At 39.1% G+C, this 16,068-nt stretch overlaps 1 protein-coding gene across 1 annotated transcript in view; it reads left to right on the top strand.

Annotated features, from left to right (window-relative positions):
- The first annotated feature begins 6,415 nt into the window (after positions 1-6,415).
- LOC124713192 (RAB6-interacting golgin) overlaps positions 6,416-16,068 on the top strand; it is a 59,220-nt gene continuing 49,567 nt past the window's right edge. Inside the window, exons 1-3 of the mRNA XM_047242930.1 lie at positions 6,416-6,800; positions 6,965-7,137; positions 15,195-15,502. Coding sequence (XP_047098886.1) covers positions 6,728-6,800; positions 6,965-7,137; positions 15,195-15,502 — 554 coding nt within the window. The 5' untranslated portion in view covers positions 6,416-6,727. The remainder of the gene's footprint in view (positions 6,801-6,964; positions 7,138-15,194; positions 15,503-16,068) is intronic.

A 16,068-nucleotide genomic window follows, 5' to 3' on the forward strand; every position in this document is an offset into this window, starting at 1 on the left:
CGTCGCTTATGCGATTTGAGAATTCTCATCCCTTTCTTCAGTCATTCCCATTCATTTTAAAGGATTGTGATGATAATAGCTAGACTGATCCCTTTTGTGCAAACAGCCACTGGACCTGCTAATGTCCTTCATATCACGAACAAATAGCAAAGGGTACAGAGCGCTGCCACCAAGATTCTGCTGAACTCATAAAGTTATGACGATCGGAAAAGGCTGCATCTGAATAAATGAAATGTCGCCCGAGAAAAACCGAGCAAAGACGTGAAGTTTGGCACGATGTGGCCTGCCCTGTCTTAGAGGAAACTGAACCTGCAAAAAAGCTGTCTAATAAGCACAAGGTTGGTAAGCCGACAATTAAGGATGTAAAAATAATAAAAGTACACAAGCATTACAAATTTTATAATTAAGCTCGATTCTACTGATGTATCGACAGGGTATAAAACTATGAAGCTGGCCATGAACGCGGATCTAGATGATTTTGCTTACAAGTGGTCTCCAGAGAAATGATCACAAGGTGCCATCTTGTATGAAAAGCCAATTCATGGTCGTATCAAGGAAAGAAGATGATACTCTCGGAAACATTTACAATACTGACGAAACTGTGCTCAGTCAGAATGCTTTACCTAAGAAAACTCTTGCTTCATGTCATGAATTAGCAACACTCGGTCCTGAAATAGGCAAGGATGGTTTAACTGCTATAGCTTTTGCTAGTGTTAATGGTAGCCAGCGCTTCTCTACGCTCGTCATTGAAAAAAGTACGATAATGAGCTGTTCCAGACACGTTAAAATATCTGCAATGCCTATTGTTTACACCTCACCACTGTACCAAATGGTATTTCGTGGCGCAAATCTATCTTCAAGGACAATGCTCGCAGTTTAGTTGATTCCTCTTTTTGGGGAGAGGGATCTTGAGGCAAAGTGTCCATGGCAGCTGTGTCAACTAACTGAAACAATGTTCCACTAAGCTCCACTGTTTGCTGCCTGAGGTTGATTATTGCGTGATGGATTATTCAGGAAATCTAACCCTTCGTCGCTTACCCCTGATACGACTCCCACAACCTCCTCCCGTGGAATCTTACACCCTCAATGTGAGAGGTCAGTGACGTACAGCTTACTGAGCATATGTCACCTCCACCTATACCACTTATATCTTGGAGGGTCATATCTCGTGACTTCAGTGCGCTGTTTACATAGGACTGACACGTGAGCCCCAGTGTCGACTGATAATAGTGCGTGGTAACTCCGCCTTTGCATGCGCAATAATAGCATAGAATTTTAATGGGAACGCCTGGCAGCGGTTCTGGGGTTTCCGTTCCTGTTTAATGGACCCCTGTTTGCAAATTTTCCTGTACTGCTACACTCACGATATGTATGGCCCACCCTTAGACAATTTGTACACAGTGGTTGGCGACAGTTTTTCGCGATGTGTCCTTGCAGATTGCATCTGAAACAATGAACCCCTGTGGAACATACATTTTTTTCTTTTCTCTAATGATGTAGCAATGTTCACTGCATCAATCAAATTCTTCGGAAATTCTGCCCTTACATGGCGCGATGTTTCGGGGGGCAATCCTCACAAAAAAGTATCTAAGGCCGTATTCTCTGCTTCTTGCAGAATATATTTGTTGCTTCACCACTGGCTGACAATTGGTAAATGTTACTATTAACTTTTCGTATTCTATCCACAAAGTTTTCTATTGTTTTGTTGTGCCTTCAGGACATGGTGTTCAATTACTCCCTATAAAAACGACAACTGTTCTACATTTTAAACCTTTCGAACAAACCTTGTTTCAATTATTCAAAAGATAATGCATTTCATACCTCCTCGTGATATAGTATGCGCGCCTTAGCTTCCCCAATTAACCGTAATTTTGTCATTTGCAACATATTTTCATCTGACCAGGAACCCGGTTTAGTGGCTGCTAACAAATCAGCAAAAAATGCTCATATATCCTCGCTTGGCTTGCCAGAGAAGGGAGTCACATGGGTGGCTGCTGAGGAATGTAGTGTAGGGAGGAGGTGGGGGGTTGCACTAGATGTCGACCTATACTCGGATAATCCACTCAACAATTCATTATTGTCAGATTTCAACTGGGCTACCTGATTAAGTAGTCTCTGAATAGCCTTATGGATGGAAACTCCTTGTGTCTTACTATTTTCATTGTGGTGCTTTCCTGTTTAACAAATGGTTATCTGCACAAATATACTTCCTATGACCACAGAAACATAGAGTGACCTATATAACAAGTAACATTAGTAATTTGATTACAATTTCGATCAAAATAACAAAAAAATATAACAACATCCGAAAAGAAATGTTCTAGTGTCAAATTTCTTTGAAGAATGAGAGCTTTACATTGTTTGTTTTTTACACTGCAAGAGCGTTGTTTGAAAAGGAAAAACATCTGGAACTAATTTGCACTCACCAATCTATGGAAATACTGTCTGCTGGCTGCAGGTTGTCATCTGCTGTCTGCGGGTTGGTCGCGGCGCGTCGCTGGCGATAGCGTCCCGAATTTTTTTTACCACAAATTCGTTACCATGTACACTTCAAAGTAGAGCCAAGGTTACCTGACACCAAATGCAGCGGATCGGGTTTAGTGACATTAGATACTGAGCGTCAGCGACAGAGGGGAGCAAAGGTCATTATTTTGTCAGGGATGGCGGGAGGGAAAACGACACTTTGTGGGCGGTGGGTGGGCTCTTTCCCTGGCTCAGAGAGTGAGGTGTGAGTGAAACATTGGTGGTTCCACTAACAGTCGTTTATTGAGATATAAGACTCTTTGAACAAACAGAGTAATACAAAGTGTTTTAACTCGCTCAGTTCCTTGCGGCTAAGGAGCGGTGGAGTCGTAGTATGCAGATTCCAGTGACCGATGATGTGGCGACAGCTCATGTTTCTGCGGCGCGCCAGGCGTCGTATTCTGCCCTCAGTACCTTGACCGTGACCCATTGCAGCAACGGCGCGGTCTTCTCTTTGTGAATTCGCTCGTTGCGTTATTAACAAGCGGCTACGGCGTGGCGCGGAGTGCACCGTCCTGGAATCGAACCAGCGACCCTCAGGTTCGGTATCTTCTGGGGGAGTTCATCAACTTCTAGGTTCACAGGTGACCCATTTGGTGAGGTCATAGCCCCTTCATCCTCACCAGCCACCTGGGTAAGTACTACACGAACTTCTTTCTGGTAACATTTGGGAAGGCATCTTCTGTGTTGATCTACTGGCGCGGTTATCGACATCTTCTGCCGAGCAGCATAGCGGCTAAGTAGTTGTAGCGAAGTATGACCTCTACTCTCTTACCATTGGTCCGTCCATCTAGGCGACGTTTCTTCGTGTCTTCATTCTCCTCTTGAAGGACCTCCTCAAAGGACTACTTCACGCTCATTTGTCGGAGGTATATATTCAGCGTTTTTTCCAATGTCACGAAGTTCCTATGGCAGCGTCTGACTCTTCGGTAGTTGATCTATGCTTCTCACGCTGGGCAGAAACGTGACCAATGTCGACACATGTGCCAGCTTTCCATTGTTTTACCTATATGCTGGCGTGATCGGGCATTGGTCTGTTGCCCTCCTCCACAGCGCCAGATACGTCACACATATGAGTTCAGTACGCTGACAGTTCCTGGAGCATTGACCACTGATGAGTAAACAGCGCTGGTCGTTGTTCTCCTTGGAAGCATTATATGTCTGCTTGGTCATTGATCTGTCGAAGTGCTGACTGCTACTGTGCAAACTCCACTAGTCATCAGCCTGTTGTCCGCCCCCAGTAGCTGAGTGGTCAGCGCGACAGATTGTCAATCCTAAGGGCCCGGGTTCGATTCCCGGCTGGGTCTGAGATTTTCTCCGCTCACGGACGGGTGTTGTGTTGTCCTAAGCATCATCATTTCATCCCCATCGACGCGCAAGTCGCCGAAGTGACATCAAATCGAAAGACTTGCACCCGGCGAACTGTCTACCCGACGGGAGGCCCTAATCACACGACATTGTTATATTGTCGGCCTTCTAACGTTGGGCAGAAACGTGACCAATGTCAACGCATGTACTGGCTTTCCTTGATCGACTGTTGCCGCTTTCGAATATTGTGGCTTAACGTGTCAAAGTCTCTAAAATGTTCACTTAACCTATAATAAGTCTTTAAGTATTTTTCTACTTTGAACAATCATAAATAACACATAATTATTATACACTTTACATACATGAGAAATCAATAAATTAAGTAATATATTAGCCAACCTTTGAAATATTTGTAATTCATAAACTCAAGTGTTGTAAAAAAGTATAGGTGCCTCTTGAAAAAAGTTCAGTAAACATTTCCCAGGTTGTATCTAAGTCATGCCTCTGCACTATCCTCCCTTTCGGGAGTGCTAGTCTTGCAGATTTCGCTGGAGAGCTTCTGTGAAGTTTGGAAGATAGGAGATCAGATACTGATCTAAGTAAAGCTGTTGAGAGGGGTCGTTATTCATGCCGGGGTAGTTCAGTCGGTAGAGCACTTTCCCGCGAAAAGGTAAAAGCCCGAGTTCAAGTCTCGGTCCGACATCCAGTATTAATCTGCCAGTAGTTTCAAAGTTCACACCTTTTTCTCATGTACGCCACTGCTAATAAAACTGAAAACAATCGTCAGTGCGTACACTTTCGCAGATTCTGGAATTACAAGAACAGCAACCCATTTTTTGATTTTCTGCAGCAGTGTGTGTGTGTGTGTGTGTGTGTGTGTGTGTGTGTGTGCAAACCAATGACGTATCTCGCAATCTTAAAAGATTTTTGGATAAAGAAACAAACAGACTTAATATATGTAACCAAAAAAGCGAGTCGTATAAACTTCGTGATTTCTGATGCCAAGCATTGAATAAATTGTGAATTATATGCAAGAAATAACTCCCGAGTACGATATGGCAGCTGTTAAACTGAAAATTAGTTATTCGAAATACCTGTGTCCACGAATGCAATAAGATTCTACAATCTTGGAAGGGTAGCATGACTGCAGATGATATTTAGGTGCCAGCTGTTGGTTGATTTGCCATTGGAGAAAACATTTTCGTCTCCGAATGTTACTTCTTTTATAAATGTATTTGTGGCCCTTGATTTGTCCGTGGGCGAAATCTATTTTCAGAGCTAACATTTGTGTTTCCCCCTTCCTTGTATTTAAATCTTGTCACAGTCATGATCCGCACTATGACATTCATACCCGCCCGTATGATTTCAATTGACGCCACATTGAAAGCTGTGCAACTGTGTAGAATTTGTAGCGTCCTGTGTGGACAGTACCTCACGATGCCAGTTAGTCAGTTACTTCCATGGTCCATGGATCATTTTGCACGATAAATCGTCATGATGTGAAAAGAGCCATTTTACATTCATATTGCAAATTAATTTGTACATCTATCTGTACTCTAAACATCACCATATATTCTTTTTCCCCAAAATGAAAACAAGGTATACAGATTGAGTTAGCAATTCCTACCCACCATCTTTTACACAGTACAAACAAAGAAATTCTTCTATGGAATAGAAGGAGTTATCAAAGAGAAACTTTTTCAATTTATTTTTAAAATTTCACCTTGCTATCTGTTAGACATTTTATATCGCTGGGTAAGTGGAAAATTTTTTTTGTTGCAGCGTTGTGCACCGCTTACTGTGCTAAAGACAACTTTAATATTGAGTAATAAATGTTATCTTTTCTTCTAGTATTGTAATTATGAAAATGGTTCAAATGGCTCTGAGCACTATGGGACTTAACATCTGAGGTCATCAGTCCCCTAGAACTTGGAACTACTTAAACCTAACTAACCTAAGGACATCACACACATCCATGCCCGAGGCAGGATTCGAACCTGCGACCGTAGCAGACCCGCGGTTCCGGACTGAGCGCCTAGAACCGCTAGACCACCGCGGCCGGCTGTAATTATGAATCTCATTGTTCTTTTTGAACTGTAGTACATTATTTACAACAAACTTCACGAGGGAAAAAATATACTGTGAAGCAGTAGTCAGAATGCTCAACTCGTTAAACAGATGTCAACAAGATGATCGCGGTTGAGCACCACATATTATTCTTACAGCACGTTTTGGGGCAATGAAGACCTTTCTTAAAGATGAGTTACCCCAGAACATTATTCAATACGACATTACTGAATGAAAATAAGCAAAATATGTCAACTTACTGATTTCTCTCTCCCGAAAATTTGCTATGTTTCTAAAGTGCAAATTTGGCTGAACTAAGTTGTTTTAGGCGTTCCAAAAGGTGTTTTTCCACTTAAAAATTCTCATAATTATGGACATCACCATGTGTTCCACTTGTCACTACAGAAAGCCACAAGCTTTGGCGCGTGTGTGATCCTATCTATAGATTGGTAATTGTTGTCACTTCCGAAAGAAAGACGTGTTGTCAGTCCTGCGAACTTGACGTTCAGCAGTGTAGGCAAAACTGAAAACTCGTGATGACGGGTAACTGATGTAATAAATACGAACGTGCTACCTAAAATGTAGCACGTTGGAAAAACTGAGTTTAAAATTAGAAAGGAGAAAGTTATAATTGTAATCTCTCAAGCCTGTCCGTTAACAGAAAGGCGAAGACCACTTTCTTGAAACAGAAGATATACAATCGAAACAAGCCATATCTAGGGGCAAGAAAGTATGAATATTTGTCTGTGGGTATTGGTTTCTGAAAAATGATAGCAAAAATAGTTACCAGAGATAGAAGGTGACGTATCTTTGTTGATGTTAAACTGACATGGCTGAAAGATGGGCTGGGTTTACTGAAGAAGATCTCCGGAAATTTGCACAGACAGAAGAAACTGTGGAAGGTACAGGAAAAAAACCAGTTAAAGGGACAATGATAGAATACAATAGAAAATGCTAATAGCGTTGCGCTGTTTTGTGAGAAACTTATTGCCTTGTGCTCCATTTAGGTTATGGAGGGATTTTTAAATCGCCAGCTAACATTTTCATTGTGATTCCATTTTTGCAGCTCGGAAAGCAGCCCATCCAAGTAGTAGCCATGTATTGAAACAGCAAGATAAAATTAATGGCACAGGAAGGAAAAATGTTACGCGACTAAGAATGTTGCAGAAGCCGCGAAGCACTTCTAATTTACCCAGATCTGGCGATATTCCGGATAAGGCACTGCTGTACAAAACCAAAGTAAGGAATTTGGATAAATAATCATAACAACCGATTTTTTTTCCCCCGAAGTGAGAAACGGATCTGTGATTTAGGCAGTATCGCAGTTGGTGGCCAGAACAATTGATACACAGTTAACCGTCTTGTAATAGACCGGTGTAAATTTTTGTATTGTCATGGCAGCAAGTTTGCTTTTTCTCCAAATTTTAGGAAGGTTTTCTCAATAGTGGTTTTGTCCTTAACTTCTGAATTAATTTCACATAGTAGTAATGAATTGGGCATGAAGTTGTTCCACCTATCATCTCACAGTCAGTTTACAAAAATACACTTTTTTTGCGACAAATGATATTTGCAGTATGGTTCTTGAAAAACCATATGACAGTAATTTAGAGTTATTCGAAATAAACAATTTCAATCACACGTATAACATGAGAAACAAAGACAGTTTTATGCTTCCCACTCATCGCTTAAACCTATATGCGCAGTCACCTCGGAATATGGCAATGAAAATTCATTACAAGCTAAAAGGAAAGAATGTTCTGAGTATGAACCTAGAGACACTGAAAACGAAGCCTTATGATATAGTTGTCAAATGCTGCTACTACACTGTTGAGGAGTTCATGAAGGATGAGCTGAACATTTGAGCAGAATAAATTTACATATAGTCTTGTGTGTAAATGTAGCTGTCCTTCACAAAAGGGAAGAAATAAAAATAAAAGTTTATATTAATGTTAAAATTCTTTGTACCAATTAGGCCTAAGTTGTGTTATCCATTTTTTTGACGTGTCTCCTGTACACTAATCATATAATTAGAAATTGTATGTTATGAGACAAATAAAACACTATTCACTATACACTATTCACAGTATGTGGCACATACACACTCATTTAGGTTTCTGACCTGTGTGCAGTGGAAAATAACCAGACATATTATGTGTCATTAAACAACAAATCTTCAAGATGATATTGATTGGTGGAAAACTTTCTTTAAACAGTGCATACAGCTACGTGACCTAAATGAAGCTAATATTTAGCTATGTGGCAAATAGCATTTTTGTGAGCTGTGAGAGTGTATACATTACTGCAGTCACGAATAACATCAAACAGATGTTCTTTAAACATATCATTATTATCAGACCTGCTCCTAAGAAATCAGCTGTACAAGCTAGACTGGCCATGACAATATGATTATACCATTACATGCTTGATTGGGTACTTTATTGACCATTTTTGGAATAGCTTACCCTCATGTAAACTTTGCTCAACATCTTGTACTCCTGGCAAAAGTGGCGTTGAGCACAAATGAAGTAACTGATAGTGAAAATCTGTTTTGTGGATATCAGTAAATCTAATGAGTAGTTGACTGTTACCCTACTTTTGTGATTTCTGTCTAACATTGTGCAAGTGTTAGATGTATTTTTTCTTCAAGTTATCCTCTGTTTGTTGAGTTATTCATCCTTTCACAGTGGACACTGAATGTTAATTTCGGATAGAATGTTTAGTACTCAAGGGCCCAATGGTCCCTTCATCAATCATTTAATACAAAGTCACTGACAGGCACAACAAAAAGACTGTCATAAATAAACTTTCAGCCAATAAGGCCTTTGTCTAAAAACAGATGACACACACACACACACACACACACACAAATGCAACTAACTGACATGACTACAGTCTCTGGCAGCTGAAGTGTCTCGTTTCCTAATATGTTATATTAGGGAAGTCTGTTATATGTGGAGTCACAAATTTGTTTTGTAGCTTTCTTAGAATAGCCTAGTTAATAGTACTTGGAGATTGCATTGAGAACTGTGTGCATGTGTAGTCTTTTTCTTCCCATACCATCCGTAAGACATCACAGACTTAAAAGTTTCAGCTATCCCTTTAAATTAACCTGTCACTTTTCTTCTTCGTTTTAAGCTTGCTTGTTATTATTGCTATCACTACTATCATTATCATTTCTGTTATTGTTGCGTTTCTTATCGTCATAGCAGTTATGATAAATATTCATGTACTGGTAATTACATTGTTGTGACACAGAAAATGATAGCTTAAGAATAAAGTTATGTGCATCTTACATATGCAGCTGCTGGGCAAATGTGCAAGCAGGCATGGAGCCTTGATTTGTTCAAGTAAAAGAGACAGATACATACATAAGATAACACGTGTCACAGTAAGAGGGGATCCTGGATCAACTGGTTGCGTTGCGAGAATGTCTGTAACAAAAAATCCTCATGCTGACAGGGTGTATTGCTGTTGATATGAAACAGTAATTATTATGACATGTGGGATGCCAGCTGTAAGTCAGTTTTGTACAGATGAAGCAGAGCTATTTGTTGATCAACATTAACTTTCATAGATACTTAGGCGAGCTGTATGGGATCTACCAATCCCATCAGTTTATGGTCGGCTGCTGGGTAGTAATATCATCCATTTTGCAAAGAGAACAAAGCAGGATAGTCCTCCTTATAGTCTATTAATAAGAAAAATATGATAATTAGTAAAAATTTACAAATATATTTTTAGCTATTAAGAGGAAACTGGGGACATTTAAGAAAATGTCTTTACTCGGAAAGGCATGGAAATGATTGCTGGGATACTTGAATCTCTGAAACATCTTTGCCTGGGGAAGGCGTCACAGAACGTCAAGTATCCTCCTGTGGCGATAATGCAGTGTTAATTAAATGGTGCACAGCAGTATAAATTTCAGTTAGGTCATGGTGTTGTGTGAAGAATTATGCATATTTGTAATGGAGAACTCCAGAGACTGTGAGATGGATGAGCAGTCGAGGTCAGAAGAATGTGTTGTTACCGGGAAATAATACCCATCATAATTCTGATATTTGATGCACCAGTAACACTTAAGTATATCAAGATAGGATCCACATATTTTTATTATCTCTTCAGCTTGTTTACCTACATTTCATACACTATGCAGTGGGGGGAGGGGGGTTGTGGAAGAAGTGATGGAGCAACAGGGTGATGATTCTTCTGGAAAACCTGGAATTCTCAGGGAATTTCATTTTACCTGGAAAAATCAGGTAATTCCAGGAATTTCATAAAACCATCTCTGAAATTGAATTTTATTGAGTTCTGTAAATCACAAATTGTGAAATACTAAATACTTTAAAGAGTGTTACTTATATGAATATTATTCCGTATAAATTATTGGTGTTTAAAAACCATGGTTAAACTATTGCCTATGGCTGGTATATAGCTCAGCTGAGAGGAAAGAAGTCATTATTATTGTTTGCTGCTCCCACTCCCTTTCCCACTAACCAGTAATTTATTAGGAGCTTCATGACACCATCTTCTTCCTCACACTTGAAATTCTCAGGCAATTTTTTTTTTTCCAAGTTTGAGCAACCACCCAGAGCAAGTACTAAAAGGTGAAACAAAAGCCCCTCACATTCAGGACTAATCACCATATATTAAAAATATGAAGATAGCTTAAGATCAATAGATGCCACTCACAGATTTGGCCTTAGGACTGTTTTGGCTGACCAGCTGCTTGCCTACATGGCAGTACGATACGAAGAGCAATCTATGACCATGAGACATGTGATCAGTATGTTGGCAATTCTTCCAGCTGTTATTACATTGTGTCCAGCTGGTATCCAGCAATTCTTGCCAATAATCTGATTCATAACCATAGGATGACAGTCTAAGGTCAAAAAGAAGCAGCATACACAAAAACATCACATCTCAAATTTCTCCTGGAACAAACAAAACTGATTGTTTTTCAGTACATCTCACCAAGCCTACCTTGTTTGTTAAACACCTCCAGCTAGCTAATGACTTCACCCTCTGCTATGTAGCCTCTTACTACAGAGTTCTTGTATGCCCACTAAACTGCAGCATCCACTGTGAAAAGGGCCAGTGGTTAAGCCGGTTCCCATGCCCTTGCATGGGGATGCACTTCTGAACTCTTATGTAACTGCATAAGAAGAATAGCTTTATTGACCACTAGTGGCCACTGACTGTCGACTTCCAAAATACACTCTGCAATACCGCCTGTAACCCAGAGTGCTCAAAACTTGCCTCCTGCAGCCCCAAAAGAGCTGCCAACTGGTTCCTTGAGTTTATGAGTTCAAGAAGCTCCATGATCTCATTTAACATTTAGTCCTTTCACCCACTCAGCAACAGAATTTGGGCATTTCCATTGGCTGTTTCCTGCTAACGCTAACTGCACTTGCTGAAAGGTTCTGCTTACTGGTTAGGTCTCTCAGAAATTAATTTTATAACAAGTGCTGGGAAGTACCATCTTCCTAAGAATATTATTTGCCACTAAGCCAGCCCCTTAGGCATCCACTACAACCCATTTATATTCAGAGAAACATCACCCATTATCTTCACTGGAAACAAGCAGTGGTATCCACAGTAGCCACGAGATGAATAAACATACATGATCAGGAAACACTATGTTACAACATGAATGGTATCTCGGGATATGAGTCCAAAGTATCTTGGGCTAAGCCACTAGAAGTTGCTGTAGACATTCTTGATTTTGGCCAGCAGGAAGAAAATCTTGTCCCTCCTCTTGATATCTTCCTGTTCCATTATTCAGTCCATTGTCTTTCTGTACCATTGACATAGCTCACACAGTGTACTTGAGGAAATGACTTGCTCCTATGCCAGAGGTAATGATCATACAGAGACTGTGTGTGTCAACCAACTCAAGGAAGCAAATCTATATATTGTTGCAATTCCAGCCAATTATTGCAGGAGTAGTATAACTGTACTAGCACATGTAAATTTAGAAATGTACCATTAAAGAACTCTCGTCACCTTGCGTAAAACTGAAAGGATTTCTCAGTGGGTCAGTGGGGGTAGAGCCGAAGGTGGAGTGTACATCTATATGAGTGACATTTACCTCCCCTCATCCCCTCCCCCCCTCCCCCCTTGTAACAAATATCCAAGCAGCTACTGTAAAACACACATTCCATCTTGGATAACAATCTGCATCGTAAACTTACCACCGTAAAAGTGCTCGACGATGAGGTTTTCATCAATCTCATTACATGACCTTTCTAACAAATTCTTTGAAGAAGATTGAAATGCACTCATTGTGCTTAGAGGGTCTGCATCCACCTGCATAAGGGATTGAGTTGTCCGAGTGTTTCATAATGCCAAGGAATTAAGAATATTTTGTAAGTTTAGGTTTCATTCAGAGAAATGTGTGGTTTCAGCTTGCATAAAAATAGTAGGCCTAGTGAATATTTTAAATTATTTTTTCAGCCAGAGTTGTGGTAAATGATGTTTTGCCTGGAATTTACACGGAAATTAATGCATGGAATGATAAATCTTGGATTAAAATATATGAATTTACTTAGTTAACCTAGTTTTAAGGTTCTTTAACTGTTAATAACTGTTGAAACACTCAAAATCTAAAAATTTTCATAAAGTCCCAGTTTCTGGGAATCTCCCTGGCCCAAAGAAATATTCCCGGCAATATTCCCATTTTATAAGTTCCCTCACACTGGACATATACCCAGCCCACATCACTATATAGAGTCCTCAAATATCGAATCAGACCACTACATTTCTGTTGTTAAAATTAAGATTAAGCCTGAAGTATGTTCAAAACTTAAGAGACAAACTAAGCTTCTAAAATATGATACTTATAAGCTGGAGTTCAGAAAATTTAAAGCAAGTCTTCAGAGCAAGGTCTTTCAGATGTAGAACAGATATAAAAATGGCATCAGCAAAGTGCTTGTCAAGACAATGCCATCCACTAAATGGAAAAAAAAAACCAGACATGGTGGAATGATTAATGCGACAAGGTTTTGCAAGAAAGACAGAAGGCATGGGAAAATTGAAATTCAAATAAAAATCAGAAAAACAGAAACAACCCCCTACAAAGAAATGAGCCGCTAGAACTTGTAAAAGCGAGAGAATGTTATTCATCAGGAATGAGCTACACTCATTCAGTGAAGATTGGAAACTATTAACAAACATAATTGTCATGAACCTGAATAAAAATTTATTGTTACTTAGAACTGTACTCAAAATGATGATTTGACAGCTCCAGATTTAGCAGAAAGTAAAGAAATTATATACTCATTGAAAATCGATAAGGCAGCCAGTGAGGATGAAAGAAAGGCAGATTTAGGAAAGCCCTCAAAGAAGACTTCATTCTTGAACTTAAAAATAGAATACTGTAGATAAAATCTGCAGGATTGCACAAGAAAGGACATAAAAATGGCCAAATAATTATAGAGGCATATCGCTTTTGCAAGTGACTCAAAATTTTATTTAAAGCACTGCTCAGTCATACAGAACCGTGACTAAACCCACAACTAGGAGAATCTCAAGATGGATTTCAGAAAAGTAAATCGTGCAGTGAACTGATCTAGAATAAAAAAAACTATTCTGCAAATTGAGAAACAAAGGTACAAGAGTTATATTCGTAGATTACAAGAAAATGTGTGATTCCATTGACAGAAAATCATACATCAGTATTAAGAAATAATCGGTCTAGATCCAAAAACTACAAACATTAACAAGATATATTAAAAAGTATATCATCCAAAGTCAGCTTCTGTGGAGAATTCTATAAAAACTTCAAGATAAATTATAGGAGGCTGGTAAGGGGATGGACTTTCACCTATGCTTTGCAACTGCATCCTAGAAAAGGTGAATAGAGTGTGACTGAATTGCCTCACATTTGCAGAGGCCATTGTGTTGTTATCAGACACATCAGAAAATGTCAAAATCCAGATAGAAAACCTGATTGTACAAGCAGGAAAAATTGGTTCACAAGTTTCTTTCACAGAAACAGAATTTATAATGAGTGTTAAAAGTTGCCCACAAAATTTACTCATAAATCCAAACAAAATCGTGAGAGTCAGCTCATTCAGGTATTTAGACGAGTGATGTAGCATGAACAACAATGATGTAGTCAGTCTGGAGATGGAACAAATAAGATGAACATCACGTTCCAGAACACCAGAAACATCTGCAGTAAAAAGGCTGTATTTAGGATATCAGCATTAAACATTATAATACAGTAGTGAGACGTGAAGCTATTTATGGCACCGAAACACTGGCCCAAGGACAATTGTAACAGAATACAACAGTCCATGACCTAACAAAGAAATCTGTGAAACTGTAGAGAACATAATACAGGCAATCCACAAAAGAAGAATGTCATTATTTGAACATTTGGTTAGAATTCATGATGACAAGACTGATGAAGCAAATTTTTCATGAACTTATGAAGCTGGAAGAACACCCAGCAGGATTTATACAGATACTAAACGGTCTCAAAGAAGCAAACGTCAACATAATGGGCACATGTAACAGGAATTTATTGGGAACAGAATTCAGAAAGTGGCTGTAAGGGACAAAGAAGGAAGAAAAAGAAAACAGCCTCATAACATCAAACAACTCTGGAAGCAGAAATCTGAACATATGAAATGAATGTGGACAAAGAGGAAGAAGAAGACATGCTGCAAGAATTGAAGTATTGATTTAATGTGCACTGCAAAATAGCTATTTGAAAAAAAGAAAAAGCTAATGTAGTGGCCACTTGCCCATTTTATTCAACCAACAGGTAGAGGTGGCTGGAAAAGAGATGACAGGAAAACAAAACAAAATGGTTTATGTACTGCCTGCTGACCAATTTTGAACTTAGTGTGATCCACCATGTGTTTGAAGCATCTCTCCCAACATCCTGAAACCAGCTTAAGCGGCATTCTGCCCCGTAGTGGAACAAGTGTTGGTCTGCAGGTAGGAAGTGCCAAATGGCTATGTGGCTATTCATCTTTTGAGAACCTTTTGTTCATAAGGGCAAAAGCATGAAGAACAATTTTAGAGTATATGCAGATTATTTTTGGCTTGATTATTTTTCCACTGGCTCAAGGAAAGTATGGCAAGCCATGATGATGCTTTATGGTTGAGATTGCAGATCACCAGCAATGACCGCACTGTGACAGATGTCTTCAGACAACTCCAAAGAGACACTGTCCAGATAGTGACATATTTTTAGCTAGCGTATTCAAATCTGATCATTTAGTTTTAACAGTAAACATTGAATGTTAATTATTTTAATGTGTATTAATCATTTTTTTTTGTTGCAGGATGTTGATGTGAAAAGCACATCAGAGAACTTGCCATTACTTTCTGAAGTAAGTTCAGCTGATTCAGGATGTGGAGTTTCAAATGGGACAGAATCTTCATCAGATACTAGTAGTGTTTCAAGCACACAAGCTAGCCCGAGCCATGGACCAGTTTATTTGAAGATTAAGGAAGATAAAAGCTATGAAGTTATTTCTCCGGAGCAGGCCAGTAAATCTTCTATATTGGATGAATTTGAAATGCGTCATAAGATGATGGAGGAACAGAACCGACGGCGTAAAGAATTGCTGGCCAAAGCATTAGCTGACAGGTTTGTGTATCTATGTTACACATTGAGTAAAATCACCAAGATTGAATAACAATATGAAAAGAAAAGATTGCTGTTGATCATGTAAAGGAAGTGTGAAATGGCAGAAAGTAATCAGTTTGTGAAAATTTCAATGATTCATGTTTTAACAAAATAACATTTAATCATTTTATTTGGATATGGACTCTAGTTTTCAAATGCATAATGAAAGAAATTAGCTTAGATTTGGAAAGATAAGAAGTAATATCCAGTGGCGGGTCTTTTATGAGCAGATGGTTAAAAATCATGAAATTGTTTGTTATGTTAGGCGGAAAATGTGTAAAAAATTTTTTGAAAGTTTTCATGATCTAATAATAAAATTTGGTGTGTCCAATCTACAGTGCATCATACAGTAAAAATACACTGAAGAGCCAAAGAACCTGGTGTAGACATGCATATTCAGATAAAAAAAGATAGTAAAGAGGCAGGATATGGTACTGTGATCGGCAAAGCCTATATAAGACAACAAGTCTCTGATGCAGGTTTTAGATAAGTTACTGCTGCTGTAATGCAGGTTATCAAGATTTAAG

This window comes from Schistocerca piceifrons, chromosome 1 (assembly GCF_021461385.2).
Source record: "Schistocerca piceifrons isolate TAMUIC-IGC-003096 chromosome 1, iqSchPice1.1, whole genome shotgun sequence".
NCBI classification, from domain to species: Eukaryota; Metazoa; Arthropoda; class Insecta; order Orthoptera; family Acrididae; genus Schistocerca; species Schistocerca piceifrons.